The sequence below is a fragment of the Pogona vitticeps genome, chromosome 2, assembly GCF_051106095.1.
Source record: "Pogona vitticeps strain Pit_001003342236 chromosome 2, PviZW2.1, whole genome shotgun sequence".
NCBI lineage: Eukaryota > Metazoa > Chordata > Lepidosauria > Squamata > Agamidae > Pogona > Pogona vitticeps.
This window is the reverse complement of record NC_135784.1, coordinates 163,404,952-163,419,214: the sequence shown is the minus strand read 5'-3', so window position 1 is coordinate 163,419,214 and position 14,263 is coordinate 163,404,952. Positions and strand designations below refer to the sequence as shown.

Here is a 14,263-nt window from a genome sequence, read left to right as displayed (position 1 = left end):
AAAGGACAATTTGTCCAGTAGTGTCCGACTCTAGGCGGTGGTGCTCATGTCCGTTTCCAACTGATAGAGCTGGCATTTGTCCGCAGACAATCCTCTGTGGTCACGTGGCCAGAGTGACTAGACACGGAACGCTGTTTACCTTCCCACCGAGGTGGTCCCTATTTATCTACTAGCATTTTTGCATTTTGCATGTTTTCGAACCGCTAGATTACCGGGAGCTGGGACAAGCGACTGGTAGGATAGGTAATTGTGGAACACTAAGAGACTGGGAAAAGTAGTAGGTACTTTTGGGCAACCCTTAACCTTTCTGCTTGGGAAAGAGATCCGAAAATACTTTTCCCTTCGGGAGTTGCATAACGGAATATCCCTACTCACTCCCCAACACTACTCCTCTCTACTTTAGATGAGGGACGGGCAAATTGGGGCTTTACAATCCCCATCATTCCCTGAAGGAGTTGCATTTCAACAAATATCTAGTGGGGCCAGTACTGCCCAGCTCTGCTTTAGAAAGTTATGAGTGTTTTGTGATATAAGTGGTAATTGCTCCCATTCCTATGATTATACTTTAGTGCTGTTTGAACTGTTCAATGAGGAGGAGCATTCTTGATGAAGTATGAATAGTGCCAAATCATGCTGTCTTATGTTCAGGTAGCAGAAGGAGGCAGAAGCTGATGTAAACATGATGGTTTCATTAAAAGGGGCCTAGGAATTAAAGGCAAGGTAGTTCAGTCAATTGTATTGGGTACAAGATTTGGGAGAATGTTTTAGGCTTAAAAATATTCCAAAATGCCTATGCAAGATGTAAAATACTATTTAGAATGAAATTTTGAGAGACACGGCATCATTAGCTAACAATTGCAACAAATTGTTTGGCAAAAATGTGAAATTTTTAGCAGCCCACTTATCACCTTTTTATATACTTCAGTCGTTATCATTTCTAGTGATACACGAGGAATACAATTCTTGCAAATTCCAATCTGAACTAAATTGATGGACATTCTACTGCCATTCTAATGTTCAGATTAGAATTTAATTATCCTTAGGGTTTTGCACTTATCCAAACTTTATGATCCTGTTCTTTAATCCCAAATGTACCAAAATGCATTTTTAAATATATATTTTGCGATAAAATCTATTTAGAAATACGTATCTGTGGCTAATATATGTCTAGAAAAGTGTATTCTATGGAAGAAGATGCTCGCAGATTTCTTATTCATAGAGAAAAAGGACAAAATAGACTTTTAATGAACACACGTAATACTGACACAGACCAGAAATAGAATGATCCATCCATCCTGAATCATGACTCATTTGCCTGGAGAGAGAGCCTCTAAAAATGTGTAAGGTGATGAGAAAGGCAAACAGTGCTTCATTTTTCAGAAGCCCCATTTTCATTTCAGACAAAGGAAATGCTTAAAACGGCATGCTGATTTCCATAGCCCTCTTCTAGAGTACAACTGTGTATACTTCAGCCAAAAAAGTATGGGTGGAATAGTGTAGGCAGCTTTCATGTGGGAGAATGAGTAGACTTGATTCTGCATTACAAGTTCAAACTTGCTCAAGCACCTAGCAACCAGAAAGTGCAAATGCTCTCACCCAATTCCGTAGACGAAGCAGGTCTTCCTGAGCTGATGTCAGTTGAATCATTATCAGTGCAAAGAAAAGAAAAGAGAAGAAAAGTCTGCAGTAGAAATAAGAACACGCTGTGGCTACTTACGTCCATGTCACCGGAACAGATATTACCATGGAATCATAAAATACTGGAAAATATCAAATGCTGTCTATATTGCAGAAGATCCAGAGGATAAGCCAGAGTACATGTCAGAATATGTGGAAAAATGTGGCTCCCTTTGGGTAAGCCCTGCATTGTGTATGAATATCCAGCAAAGGAAAAAAAATGTATAAATATGAGCCAGAAACCCAAGGGTTCTAGAAAGAGATTTGGCCAAGCCTCTTCCCCCCCCTCCTTTGAAAACTACATTTAGTAAAGGTGTATAAATTTCTCCGTACATTTACTTGTGTGATGCCTCCTTATTTTTTTTTGCTTTTGTTTTCATTTTTTAATAGAGACCTGAGGATGAAGCTGTTGTGGATCAGGGGGGCACCAGCAATGTGGTCAAGACTCATTATGAACCAGAAGAGCTGGAAGGTGAGACAGTTATTTCCTGCCCTCCCCCTTTCTCTCTCTCTCTCTCTTGGCATTTCCCTAGCATGTCATTAATCATGATTAACCATTTAGGAATTGAAATAAATGTGCCTTCTCTCGGAGAAGATTCCAGGTGTTATGGAAGGCATTTTGTTTTCCATATAAACTGATATTCAGTGCCAAAAGCTAAAACACCCAGGTTCTTTGCCAAGGAAATGCCAATTCTGGATTTGCAATTTTGTTGTTGTTGTTGTTGTTGTTGTTGTTGTTGTTGTTGTTGTTGTTGTTGTTGTTGTTGTTGTTGTTGTTGTTAACAGAATGGTTTCTTATTCTGGTGCTTTATTTTAAGGTGAACGATTCAGTGTATGTGATCCTTTCTATGTACAAGGAAAATTTTCAAAGGAAGGAAATGTGGAGTTAGAAGCTATGCAACTAAAAGCAGGAGTGAATGGTGGTCATAAAGCAGTGGTGGGCAACCGGTGTAGCTTCCATACTCTCTTTCTAGTTCACTATCCACACACTTCTACTGTCTCTGAATATGTAAGAAGATTACCTTGTTGGAGTTTCCATATCAATATCTTCCAGATATTGTGGAATGAAATTCCTATGAACCTTGACCAGCATTGTCACTGGGGAGGGAGAAGTGGAGTTGAAATCTAACAACTACTATAGGGCCCCACCTTTCCTATCCATATTTTAAAGAGTAGGGCGGGGGGCTTGAGTGAACTAATAGGCATCCGGTGCATCCTTGCCACAGAATAAGATGCTATTCTGAGCTTGTGCTGGTCTCTCCTGTGCTCTCATCTGCCAGGTCTCAGCTGAGGTGTTCATGCAAGACACTTGCATTACTTGCATGTCATTCTTTGGGAATGGAAAGACCAGCATGGTTGCTTGGAGAAAGTTTGCATGTAAATGTCCGTTTTGAAGAAACTGTAAAAATATACTGGCCGATATATATATCATATTCCTTGTGGCGCTGGGGAGGAAGGGAATCGCAGCATGACTGGGCAAGGTGTGCAGGAGCCCCAGCATTGTGGGTTAAGAGGGTGACACCTTCTCCAAGATGATGCTATCCAACCCCAGAGTACTTGTTCTGACAGTGCATGATGGCCACTGGCACTGCAGAAGAGGTTGAGAAATGGGGAGAAACGCGCAGTTCAGAGGAGTCATACTTGATATGGAAACTCCAACAAGGTAATCTTCTTACATATTCAGAGACAGTAGAAGTATGTGGATAGTGAACTAGAAAGAGAGTATGGAAGCTACACTTGCTACAAAGCCTAGCCTCTCTTCCTGGAATAGTGCCACTTTCTGTACATTGAACTGTCGATTGGAGCATTTGCTTACATTTCTCAGATTGTAAACAGTTGTCAAGTGCTCAGGCTGATGACTGTAACTCTGCTGAACAGAAAGGAACATGAAAGTATTTCTTTTTTTGAGTTAGTACTCTCCTGAGAGCAGGATCATCCACACCCTGTGTTCCCTTTGTACTGGACATGACTCTTGCTTTGTCTGTGGCACTGAGTTCTGGTTTGCCCCTTGCTTCCAATTTCTGCTTGACTCCTATTATTCTCACCTCCAGTCTTCCTACTTCTTCTCTGGCCGAACTCCTGGTTCACGTTCCTACTCACCTACCAACAGGCTAACCTAACACCTTCAAATCTGCAAAGAATAGAAACGTGATTTTTGTATATGAATTACTATCTGAATGTGTGTGGAGTTTAAGAAGCCAAAAGAATGTACAGCTGTTAAGAGCATGGAGCCCTCTGTAATTCTGAAATTCTCTCCTTCAACCAATTATTAGCTATCTTAGTGATATGTAATGAGTCACTGGCCATGAACGTTGGAGTTCTGTGGAGTGGCAATAGCATCCTTTAGGAGGAGTAACTTCTCCTATGCCAACATTTGATTGCAAAAGAATCTTCACTCTCATATATTAGGACAGGACACTTTAGTCCTCTGAAGTCATGTTTTGTTGCAGAACTCACATAATCTTGGATCTGCAAGATTGGCACTTTGGGACACTGTAACCTGAAGAGTTATAGCAATGTCCCATTCAGTCACAGTTTTTTTATATACATTTGTCCTCAGAATATAAAATGGAAAAACATCCCATTCTATTTTTTTAGTGAACTGTGGTGCCAAGAAGGAGGAGTGATGTGCTCCAGGTGTCAGTAGATGGGCCCTATAGTAGTCGGGGACGGGGGTCCGCCAGAACTCTCAGTGGGTTCAGGAAATACAGGATGTGTACCTTAAAGCCTAACCTTAACTCCAGTCTTGCTGTTATACCTTAATACATTAGCGTTTTCAAAGGATAAGAAAATATAATTCAATGCAGTTCTTTTAAAAAAATCCTGGTGGGATGGTAGTCTGTCTGTCTGTCTGTCTGTCTGTCTGTCTGTCTGTCTGTCTATCTATCTATCTATCTATCTATCTATCTATCTATCTATCTATCTATCTATCTATCTATCTATCTATCTATCTATCTATCTATCTATCTAACTAACTAACTAACTAACTAACTAACTAACTAACTAACTAACTAACTAACTAACTAACTAACTAACTAACTAACTAACTAACTAACTAACTTGTATGCCGCCCACTCTACCCAAAGGTCTCTGGGTGGCTTACAATAAGTAAAATACAATAAAAAGATAAATCAGTTAAAATACAATTAAATATATATACTCTAGACATTGCCATCAGGGCTTGTTGTGTGATAACGCCCTGTTTCGCATGATGACTAGCAAATATTGGTTCATCAAATGCTACTGTTTCTGCTTGTGAATATGTCTGTAAACGAGATTGTTCTTTTCTGCAAACTGTTTCAACCAAAGCCTAATTCAGATTTTTAAAATATAGGTGATACAGAAGGAGAAAGTATCTGAAAGACCTTCATTTGGCAACCACTAGAGCTTGGACGGACAAGTGTTTGGTGGCAGGGCAGGGAAGCCACGCTGCTGCCTCTCTGAGTGGCATCCACTGGAGAACGGAGGGCTGGGAACCACTGAACCTGTAGTTTGTGCCCATCTCTAGCAACCATCCAAAGCTACTTTCTCTCTCTTCCCCTCCTCTCTCTGTGTATTGTAAGAGGTCTCTCTATGTATGTGTGTGTAGAAGATGATAATAAAGATACAGGATTTTAACATGAATAGAAACAATATTTGTACTGATGGATATGGAGATGAAGTCAGATTTTAAAGGAATGAATCAAGAGTGACTGATAAAATGATAGTGGTTTAAATCTTGGAATTCAGAAGAACAAATACTGCATTGATTGTGTTTAAGGTACTGAGATCTGTTTGTCTTATTTAGATCCTGAAATCTGTATTTGGAAATTAATCTCATGTTATGCTATAATCCTGTATTGATTTAATAGGGAATAAGACTCTTTGAACACAATGGGGCCTGCTTCTGAGTAAACATGTTTAGTGGTTGTTGTGTATTTTTCGGGCTCTTTGGCCGTGTTCTGAAGGTGGTTCTTCCTAACGTTTTGCCAGTCTCTGTGGCTGGCATCTTCAGAGGACAGCACTCTGACTTAATTGTCAAATGTTTATTTAAAATTTCTAACTTCCACTTCAGTTACAAAGAGACCCTTGAGGTGGCTTAGAGCACTAATCTTCCTAACAGGATTTAGAAACCAATGGTGCATATTGTGTGCGTCTCATGTCTATAAAGTCCCTTGCAAAGCAAGCAGGGTGTCAATTCCTATAAATAATTCCTTTTTATGCCAAAGGAAAGTCATCCTTAGGAGGAAGCTCATCTCAGTACAAAGGTGGAAATGGTGGGGAAATCTCCATAGCTTGTTCTCCTGTTTTTTGTGCCTCACCTTCTTTATTCTCTTTTTGGATCCTGTCTGGCACAATGTGTTTAAATTAGTAATAAAGAGCAGAGCAGCAAAATGTCACAAGATCTTAACTTCTTCCCATATTTTTGTATAAATGAAGGTCATGGTTTGCCAGGGCTCAGGCCTAAAATGTGGAAGGCCAGACACCAGTTTTTCAGTGGCAGGGCTCATTCTTGAATAACAAAAAGAAAAGGCCTCTGAACATGAGTTGAGTGCATTTTTCTTGTCTTGAAGGAGCCACAGTCAGCCTGTTAGAGGCTGGGGAAAAGGTTTTTTCCAGAGCAGAAGAGTCCAGCATGCTGGCATCATTATTTTTAGAAATTACGTACAGGCTGTAATTGGTACTGGGAGAGTCCATGGAAAGTTCTAAAGTCAGTGGTGCCTTCTGAAAGGAGCAGTGGACGTCATGATTATCTCAGGAAACTGAGAAACAATCATTCAGTTCCAAATTTTACCAACTTCTAACTATACACCCAACTCCAAATACCAAAATGAATTATAAAACATGTTCTTGAAGGCTTTCACGGCTGGGATCTGATGGTTGTTGTGGGTTTTTCAGGCTGTTTGGCCATGTTCTGGATTATAAAACCTTATGAAAAACTTCCCTGAAAATATATGTGAACAGATCCTGAGCAACACACTGCAAGAACTTCAGCTAGCCACCTACTACCTTCTACCAAAAATACACAAACCAGGAAACCCCGTTAGGCTGATTGTATCAAGCATTATTACAGTCACTGTTTGGATATCTGGATATATGGACTCCGTTCTCAAATAATGTGCCACTAGTGCATCTATAAGAAATACCACAGACTTTCTAAGGAAACCTCACTCCACTCATGACTTCCTTGACAACAACATCCTCGCTATGATGGATGTAGAAGTTCTCTATACCAACATCCCATCCAGAGATGGACCACTGGTTGTCCATTTGAATAGTGTTCAGACTAAGGATGAAGCACACATAATTACCACCCATTGCAACTTCATACTCACACACAACTATTCCACCTTTGATGGTTTTTCTTTTCTGGAAAGGAAGCCCTAGAATTTCTCTACAAATTCCACCAGATTTCAATGGTATTCATCTGTACATCAACTTTAGCTTGGACCAATCCACACAACAGATGCATTTTCTTCATACCACTGTGAAGCTACAATGCGGACATCTTAGCACTATGGAGTGCCAAAAACCAACTGATTGATATACCTACCTGCATGCCTCCAGCTTCCATCCTGATCACAACAAAATCCATAGTTTGTAGCCAAGCCCTCAGATGCATTTGCATCCTCTCAGACCCACAAGATAGAGACTCCAAACTCAAAGATCTACAAAAAGCATGTCTCAGACTACAGACTACAGTGGTTACAGAACAAATTAATGGATAAGATGAATTCTCAGAAGCAATCTACTGCAAGGCAGATCCAGAAGTGAAGATGATGTTCTGTCTCACAAGACTGGGATACCAAGGAGCCACCACCCACTGACAATATCTGCAGCTCAGTTCCAGATCTTTCACTGTTTTTTTTCCACTAGGATCATATGAGCTGAGTTGATAATGGGTCTGCTCAAAGCTTTATGTGTCTCAGAACTCTTAGAGAAAAGATACAAGTCCCGGTGTTTCCTGTGCCTCAGGACCTTCCAGAAAAGATGGAATTGCGTGCTATGCTATAAAACATTTTGTACTCTTCCCATTAGTTGTTGAAACAGTAACTAAGCAAGTAAATTCTTCACATAGACTAGCTGTGCTGGAGATTTCAATGGACACCCACTTGGTCTGATTGCTGTTGATTTCATCAGAGTGCGAAAGTTGACATTGAAGACAAATGGAAACAAAGAGATGCTGAAGCCTTTCAAAACCAAGCAGTGGTGTGGGAGGATGGGATCTTGAGCATCCTCCTCCTGCCAGTGCTTAGCTATGGAGAGCTTCGGCATGTCATCATGAGCATTTTTCTCAAAGCAACTTTCCAGGCTCTACCCCAATGAGGGAATGGGAGGGGTGGATATCAAGCAGAAAGGGAAACAGCTCCCTGTTTCATTCTGTTTCCATCTTCCTCACCTGATCTATTATCAGGAACTCTTATACTTCTTAGCTCTCATACATTTGTTCTGCTGTTACAGTTGTGAAATAGGGCAGGGTACTTAAGTCACAGAAATGGCAAGAAGCTGTGCTGATAGACTGGAATGTCTCAAGTTGCAAAATCTCTCTCCCTCAGCCAGTCTCTCTCTCTCTCTCTATTTTACAGTATTATGTTTACTGATTCTGAAGTAGGATCTGGCAAGTAGATCCCTTCCCTCTCCCTGTTTGTTTCTTTAGAACTAAATCTCCTGTATTTGGTAATTGTAACTTGTGTAGAACAAGCAGCTCTGGGATCGTTTTTCAAACCCTGAAACTACCAGCCAGGTTGGTAGTCCACAGGTTGCTAGGCACAGGTTGAGCCTGATAGGAGGTTGCGTGCTTGATGTCAACAGATTTGTGATGGTCGTTTCCAGCAAGGCTGGCCTTTTCAGGACCTGGGAGAGCTCCCAGCTTCAATTGCTGGTGCTTCACCTGTGCTCAACTCTCAGCTGAATCCTTTCAAAGCGCACCAGACTGGCAGCAGATTCAAGCCCTCATTTTCAAATGAAGAAGTGGCAAAACAAAAACAAAACAAAACACAGAGAGAGAGAGAGAGAGAGAGAGAGAGAGAGAGAGAGAGAGAGAGAGAGAGAGAGGATAATATTATTATTATTATTATTATTATTATTATTATTATTATTATTATTATTATTATTATTATTATTATTATTATTATTATTATTATTATTATTATTATTATTAATATTATTATTATTATTATTATTATTATTATAATATTATTATTATTATTATTATTATCATCATCATCATCATCATCATCATCATCATCATCATCATCATCATCATTATTATTATTATTATTATTATTATTATTATTATTATTATTATTATTATTATTATTATTATAGAGGTGGCAGCGTTCTGGGTTAAAATAATTAGAATCTGGCACAAGGCTGGGTACTATTTAGGTATACTTTCTGTCTATCTAGCCCAGAACTTCATAGATGATCATGAAGGTCTGAGCAGCTGGTAGATGGCAGAATTGTGAATGATGATGCCTTGCTTGAAGATTCATAATTTCTAGCCTTCTAGTCATGAATTCAAGCTTTCCATCACCTTTCCAAACTGAGCTTCAGGCAGATTTGGAGAAGGCTTGGGAGCTCGTGGTTCCTGACCCAATGAATATTTGCAAATCTGCAATCAAACAAGGTGTCTTGATACACTGAGACAACCCGTTGTAAAAAAAAAAATCAATGTTTTGTTTTGATAGATCCCAGTGTGATTTTCCCCCTCCAGCATGAGAGTGAAAAGACAAGGATTTTTTGTCAGCACAAGTAATGGCAAAGAAAAGGATGTTTTGTAACAAAACAAAACCAAAATCTCGTATATTGAAAGTAAAATCCCTGTTCTGCATTCCTCCCTGTGCAGTCAGAAACAGGCTTACTTTAACAGTAACAAGAAGTTGGCTAGAGAAGGGCACTGGACTTCACTACTCATTCTGTTGTACTTCCTCCCAGTCCATTACTCAAAACACTTTTCTCCATTCCTGTCTCTGGTACTAGATGTGAGCCAGGAATAGAGTGATATAGCTGAAACAATGGATGGAAGGGGAGAGGAGAAGTGAATAAGTCTAAGAGCTACTGCCCTGCATTATATGTGAAAAGGGGGTGTATGCTACTGCTATGTCTACTTTGGCATTCTTACGCTTTCCCAAAATGTTGCTGAAAGGCTTTTTTTTACATTTGTAAGGGCCTCATGTTAGCCTAACACTGAAAAATGGCTGGAGTAGGAGGGGAATGGGGGTTTACAAGTCATTAGCAAGCTTACCATCAGCAAATACATTGGATGATGAAAACCATAAAGATATTTGCTTTTCATTCAGGGCACAAGACTCTGTCTGTTAGAGTACCGACGCATTTAGTGTGGCCAAGCCATAGACATCACAGGACTCATGGCCAGAAACGCAGGAAACGAGTTCGGGCAAAGGAGATCATTCCAGAAGACCAGGAGTCCCGTGGTAAGTGTGCATGGCCAGTTACTCCATGATAGAAACATGGGGCTGATGGTAGCTTGTGCTGAGGTGGGCAGTCATTCTTGTAAAACAAAGCGAAGTGTGCTGCTTATAAACTGCCCCATATCACTTAAAGCTCTCTCTGGGCAGTTTACAACTTAATTACACAGGCTACACATTGTTCCCCCTCCCCCCCAGTGAACAGAACACTCATTCTACTAACCTTGGAAGGAATGAAGGCTGAGTCAACCTCGAGACAGTTACCTCAGCCCATCAGGATCCAACACAAGTTGTGAGCAGAGTCTTGGCTGCCATACTGCAGTTTAATCACAAGACTCTTCTTCCTATAGGTCTCTCCTGAAGAGAAGGAGCCGTTGCACCTCTCGCTTGGTACTAAATAACACATGCACACAGCAACTCACAACTCATCCATTGTCCGAAAGTAGTGGCTCCTTCAGCTCTGGCAGTATATTTCAGAAAGCATTTCAGAATGTGACAGTGCAGCTTTCTTCTCGCCACCGTTTATCTGCTTATTGATTTAATGTCCTGTTTCCTTAGACACCCCATCTCAGCGAGTTCAGTTTATCCTTGGCATGGAAGAGGATGAGGAGCACGTCCCCCATGACTTGTTCACCGAGATGGATGAAATCCATGTGAAAGAGGGTGAAGAGGCCCAGTGGAAAGAAGCAGCAAGGTAACAAGGCAGGATGCCGACTGTGTGCCAGCTTCATGTAAAGTCCATGGAGCTTGATAGGATGGAACCAGAATCACAGTCTAAATTATTCTCTCAGGTGTCCTTGTAACAAATTGTATGTGGGAAAAACTCTTAGACCCCTTAAAATAGGGGGAACACCTAAGCAATATCAGAAACAAAAAAAATGGGAGCTCCCCTTGTAAATCATTTTATTCAGCATAGCCATTCGGAAAGAGATCTGAAGTTCTGGATCCTAGAAGTTGTTCCCACACATCATGATAGACTGGATTTTAAGGTTAAATTCTTTGTCTCCTTCTGGTCTCAGTGAAGAGATAGACTATATTCCCTTGCTGTAGTTTCATATTATTTCCCTCAGCTAACACACTAGCTCGACCTTTGACACAGCTGTGCAGTCTTTTGTTTATAAAACTGCTCTTCTTCTGCCACCACGGCACCATTTATCCAAAAAGGAGTGAGACACTGTCCACAAAAATATCATTAGAGACAGATTCTATATAAGCATAACATCAGCGGTATATAACCTGACTTCTTATGTCTACTTAAAAATGTTATTCTTCCTGTAAATTACTTTTAATACCTAATGTAAACTATGACAATTATATTAATGTATTAATGCTAGCACAATTTTTTTTAAAAAAATGTCTTATATGTTGTCCCAGTCAAATGAGTAGCTCATATATGTGCTCTTTCTGTTTTATTTATTGTATTATAGCCCCTGAAGAAGGCTTAAAGTGCAATAACCGAAACACTTTGGGCTTATCTTTGAATAAAGTGTTGATACCCATTTTTTACTTCCTGGGACCACCGTCTCTCTTTGCTTGACAGCTTCAGTGGATGTACCAGTCCTTTTTGTTCTTTTAAACATATTTTAGCTGCAGGTAGCTCAGTGATTCTGATATTTATCGTGGAACCAGATGTTGGGCGTTCAATTCCCCGGCTCTGCTTCCTGCAAATAGAGCCAGCCTGTGTGTCCTTGGGCAAGCTGCACAGTCCCAGGACACCCTCAAAAGAAGGGAAGGGTAAACCAGTTCTGAGTACTCTCTACTTAGAAAGCCCTGAAAAGGGTCACCATAAGTCAGAATCAACATGAAGTAGTTTGTTAATTAGGAGAACAGAACGTCTGTTGGACAGACTGCCTGCTGTAGGCTAATGCTGGACAGATCACCTTCAGTATTAACTTGGGTATTTAGGGAGGTTGGCCTGGTAACCTTTCCAAGATGTGCACTGTAAGACTCAGAAGAAAGATGATCACTGCACCTCAAACATACAACTCCACTTAGGATGTCATTCAACAAACCAGGATTCTTTTTATCTAGGATACCACCTTAACGTTATTTTCTTTGTTGTGACATTCTAAGTATTCTTATTTTATAAGCAAACCAACTGTAACCTGGTGCTGGATCCTTGGGCTGATTGCAAAAGGTGTTGCAACGTTGCCAGCAATTTTGACAATGCACAGAAACTTCTTGTCTCACTGTTAAGATAATGTCATCACGTTATACTAATCCACCAGCCTCTGCTCGTTGGCAGCTCAGGCTACAGCAGAAGGAAAGATTACGATGTTTGCATCAGTACTTTCGATATTCCAGTAAATCTGATTTCTGCTTTTCTTTTCTTCTACTGAGCCGATAACTCTTAAACCACTGCCAGATCCCACTTGGAACAGAGTTCAGCAGTATCTTTAGTACAGAAGTGCACTTAATGCATTTGCAGACTATACAGAATGCATGAGTAAATGGACACTAAGTAGGAAATAACCATTCACCTAAGATAACACAAATCAAATCTTAAGAGCATGCATTGTTCCCTTTCTCACCTGCCTGATGTTGCCATCTTGTGGTAAAAGGAGTATTTTTGCTGGTCTCTTATGCTGCCGAATGTAGCATTTGGAGGTTGCAGCACAATCTGCTTTTCAGAATAAACAGATCAGAGCTGAAGGGACTGTGATGAAATCAGTGACTGTTGGCTTCCTTAGTTTAGTTGGTAAGCTCTAGAATCAGTCTAGTTACCCTCTGAAAGACTACACATATCTAGTTGCACCGATTCTTCGGCAAAGCAAAGAATGTATCATTCAGAATGTACTCCTGCAATGTCAAACTTAGGCTTAGTTTGTGGGGGAAAGATTACTTCACTGATGTTTCAGAACCATTGATGACTCCTGTAATCTAGATGGAGGACAAGGAGAATTTTTGTTGGCTGAGACAGAGGACATGCAAAGAGGAATCTAGCATACATTTGCACTTTACCTCAAAGATGCATGCCTCACTTGAGGGGTATGTGTGTGAACCTGGTCTAGGTAAAGGTCATAACTCAGTGGTAGAGCACACACACTGCAGACAGGTTCCATATTTGGCATCTCAAGGCTATGCGGAGAGGAGTTGTGCTTTTGTGCTTTGGAGTAATACTACCAGTGGATTAGATAACATTGGGTGAGATGGGCTATTTGTTTTTTTTCCCTTTTTCAATATAAATCAGCATTATACAGAGCAGGGCAGGTGTACACCTATGATCAGCACCTTGTGAATTAGTTGCAAGTCGCTGCTGTGACTTAGGCAAGTTCACTCAGTCCAGAGTAAAATTCCAGTGGGATTCTGGCCAATGTTCTCAAGCCCTTGGATCCACCAACAGCTTGTCATGGGCTATGCTTAAACACATCCCCCTTTTCCCCCTTACAAGGTTATCCAGGTTAGTCAAGGTCTAAATTGTTTTGGCTTTGTAGTCGCGTAAAGCCCCCATTCCCCCATCAGCAATGGCCCTGGGTACTGCTGAATTGATAGCCGCCGATCATATGCAAGGTTGTTTATGGACAGTGTTTTAAAGATGTGAACAAATAAAGCAGGAAGGGAGAGATGAGAGTGGGAAGCATGGGCGGCTGCTAACACGGCTGCATAATAGTGTCTTCCAGCGTTTGTGTTCTTTTGAAACAGGGAGATAATGAGCTGCTAATTGACAGTGAAATGTCCTTAGGCAGAACTTCAGACAGAAGCCAGACCTATGATTCAGGGAGCCACATGTGCTTCAAAGCAACCATGGTCAGGGCAGAACATCATGCAAAATAACTTGTTGCTTAAGAAAGAGAATGATATGGGTTTTTGGTTGTGTGTTGTTGTTGTTTTATAGCCCCCTATAGCCTCCCACCATTAGCTGTGCTGTCTGTTGATGAAAATTGCAGTCTGATAACATTTGGGGGGGGGGGAACAGACATTCCAGGTACAGGAATGCTATTAATTTAGATCAAATGGTAGCATGTTTTCCTCTTCTTAAAAAGCTTTTTTAAAATGCTGGGTTGGTGTGCAAGTTCATTTGTTTACAGCAGGATTCTCCAATCTTGTGATTTCTTCATATCTTGGGCTGCAATCTCTATCAGCTCTAGCCAATACGGATAGCGATCAAGGATGGTGGGAATTGTACTTTAAAAAGCATATGTGGAAAACGCAAGCCAAGGAAAACAGCTTTTTAG

General features: G+C 40.6%; 1 protein-coding gene across 4 annotated transcripts in view; it reads left to right on the top strand.

Moving 5' to 3' along the window:
- The window catches only part of SLC4A8 (solute carrier family 4 member 8), a 119,034-nt gene that overhangs the window by 41,313 nt on the left and 63,458 nt on the right, over window positions 1–14,263 (top strand). For 3 of the 4 annotated variants that reach the window (XM_072991060.2, XM_020784555.3, XM_078384613.1), the window contains 3 exons: window positions 2,068–2,149; window positions 9,960–10,094; window positions 10,647–10,782. In XM_072991060.2, coding sequence (XP_072847161.2) covers window positions 2,068–2,149; window positions 9,960–10,094; window positions 10,647–10,782 — 353 coding nt within the window. Of the gene's footprint in view, window positions 1–1,550; window positions 1,855–2,067; window positions 2,150–9,959; window positions 10,095–10,646; window positions 10,783–14,263 lie in introns of those variants that run through there. The other variant, XM_078384614.1, reaches the window with a different exon arrangement.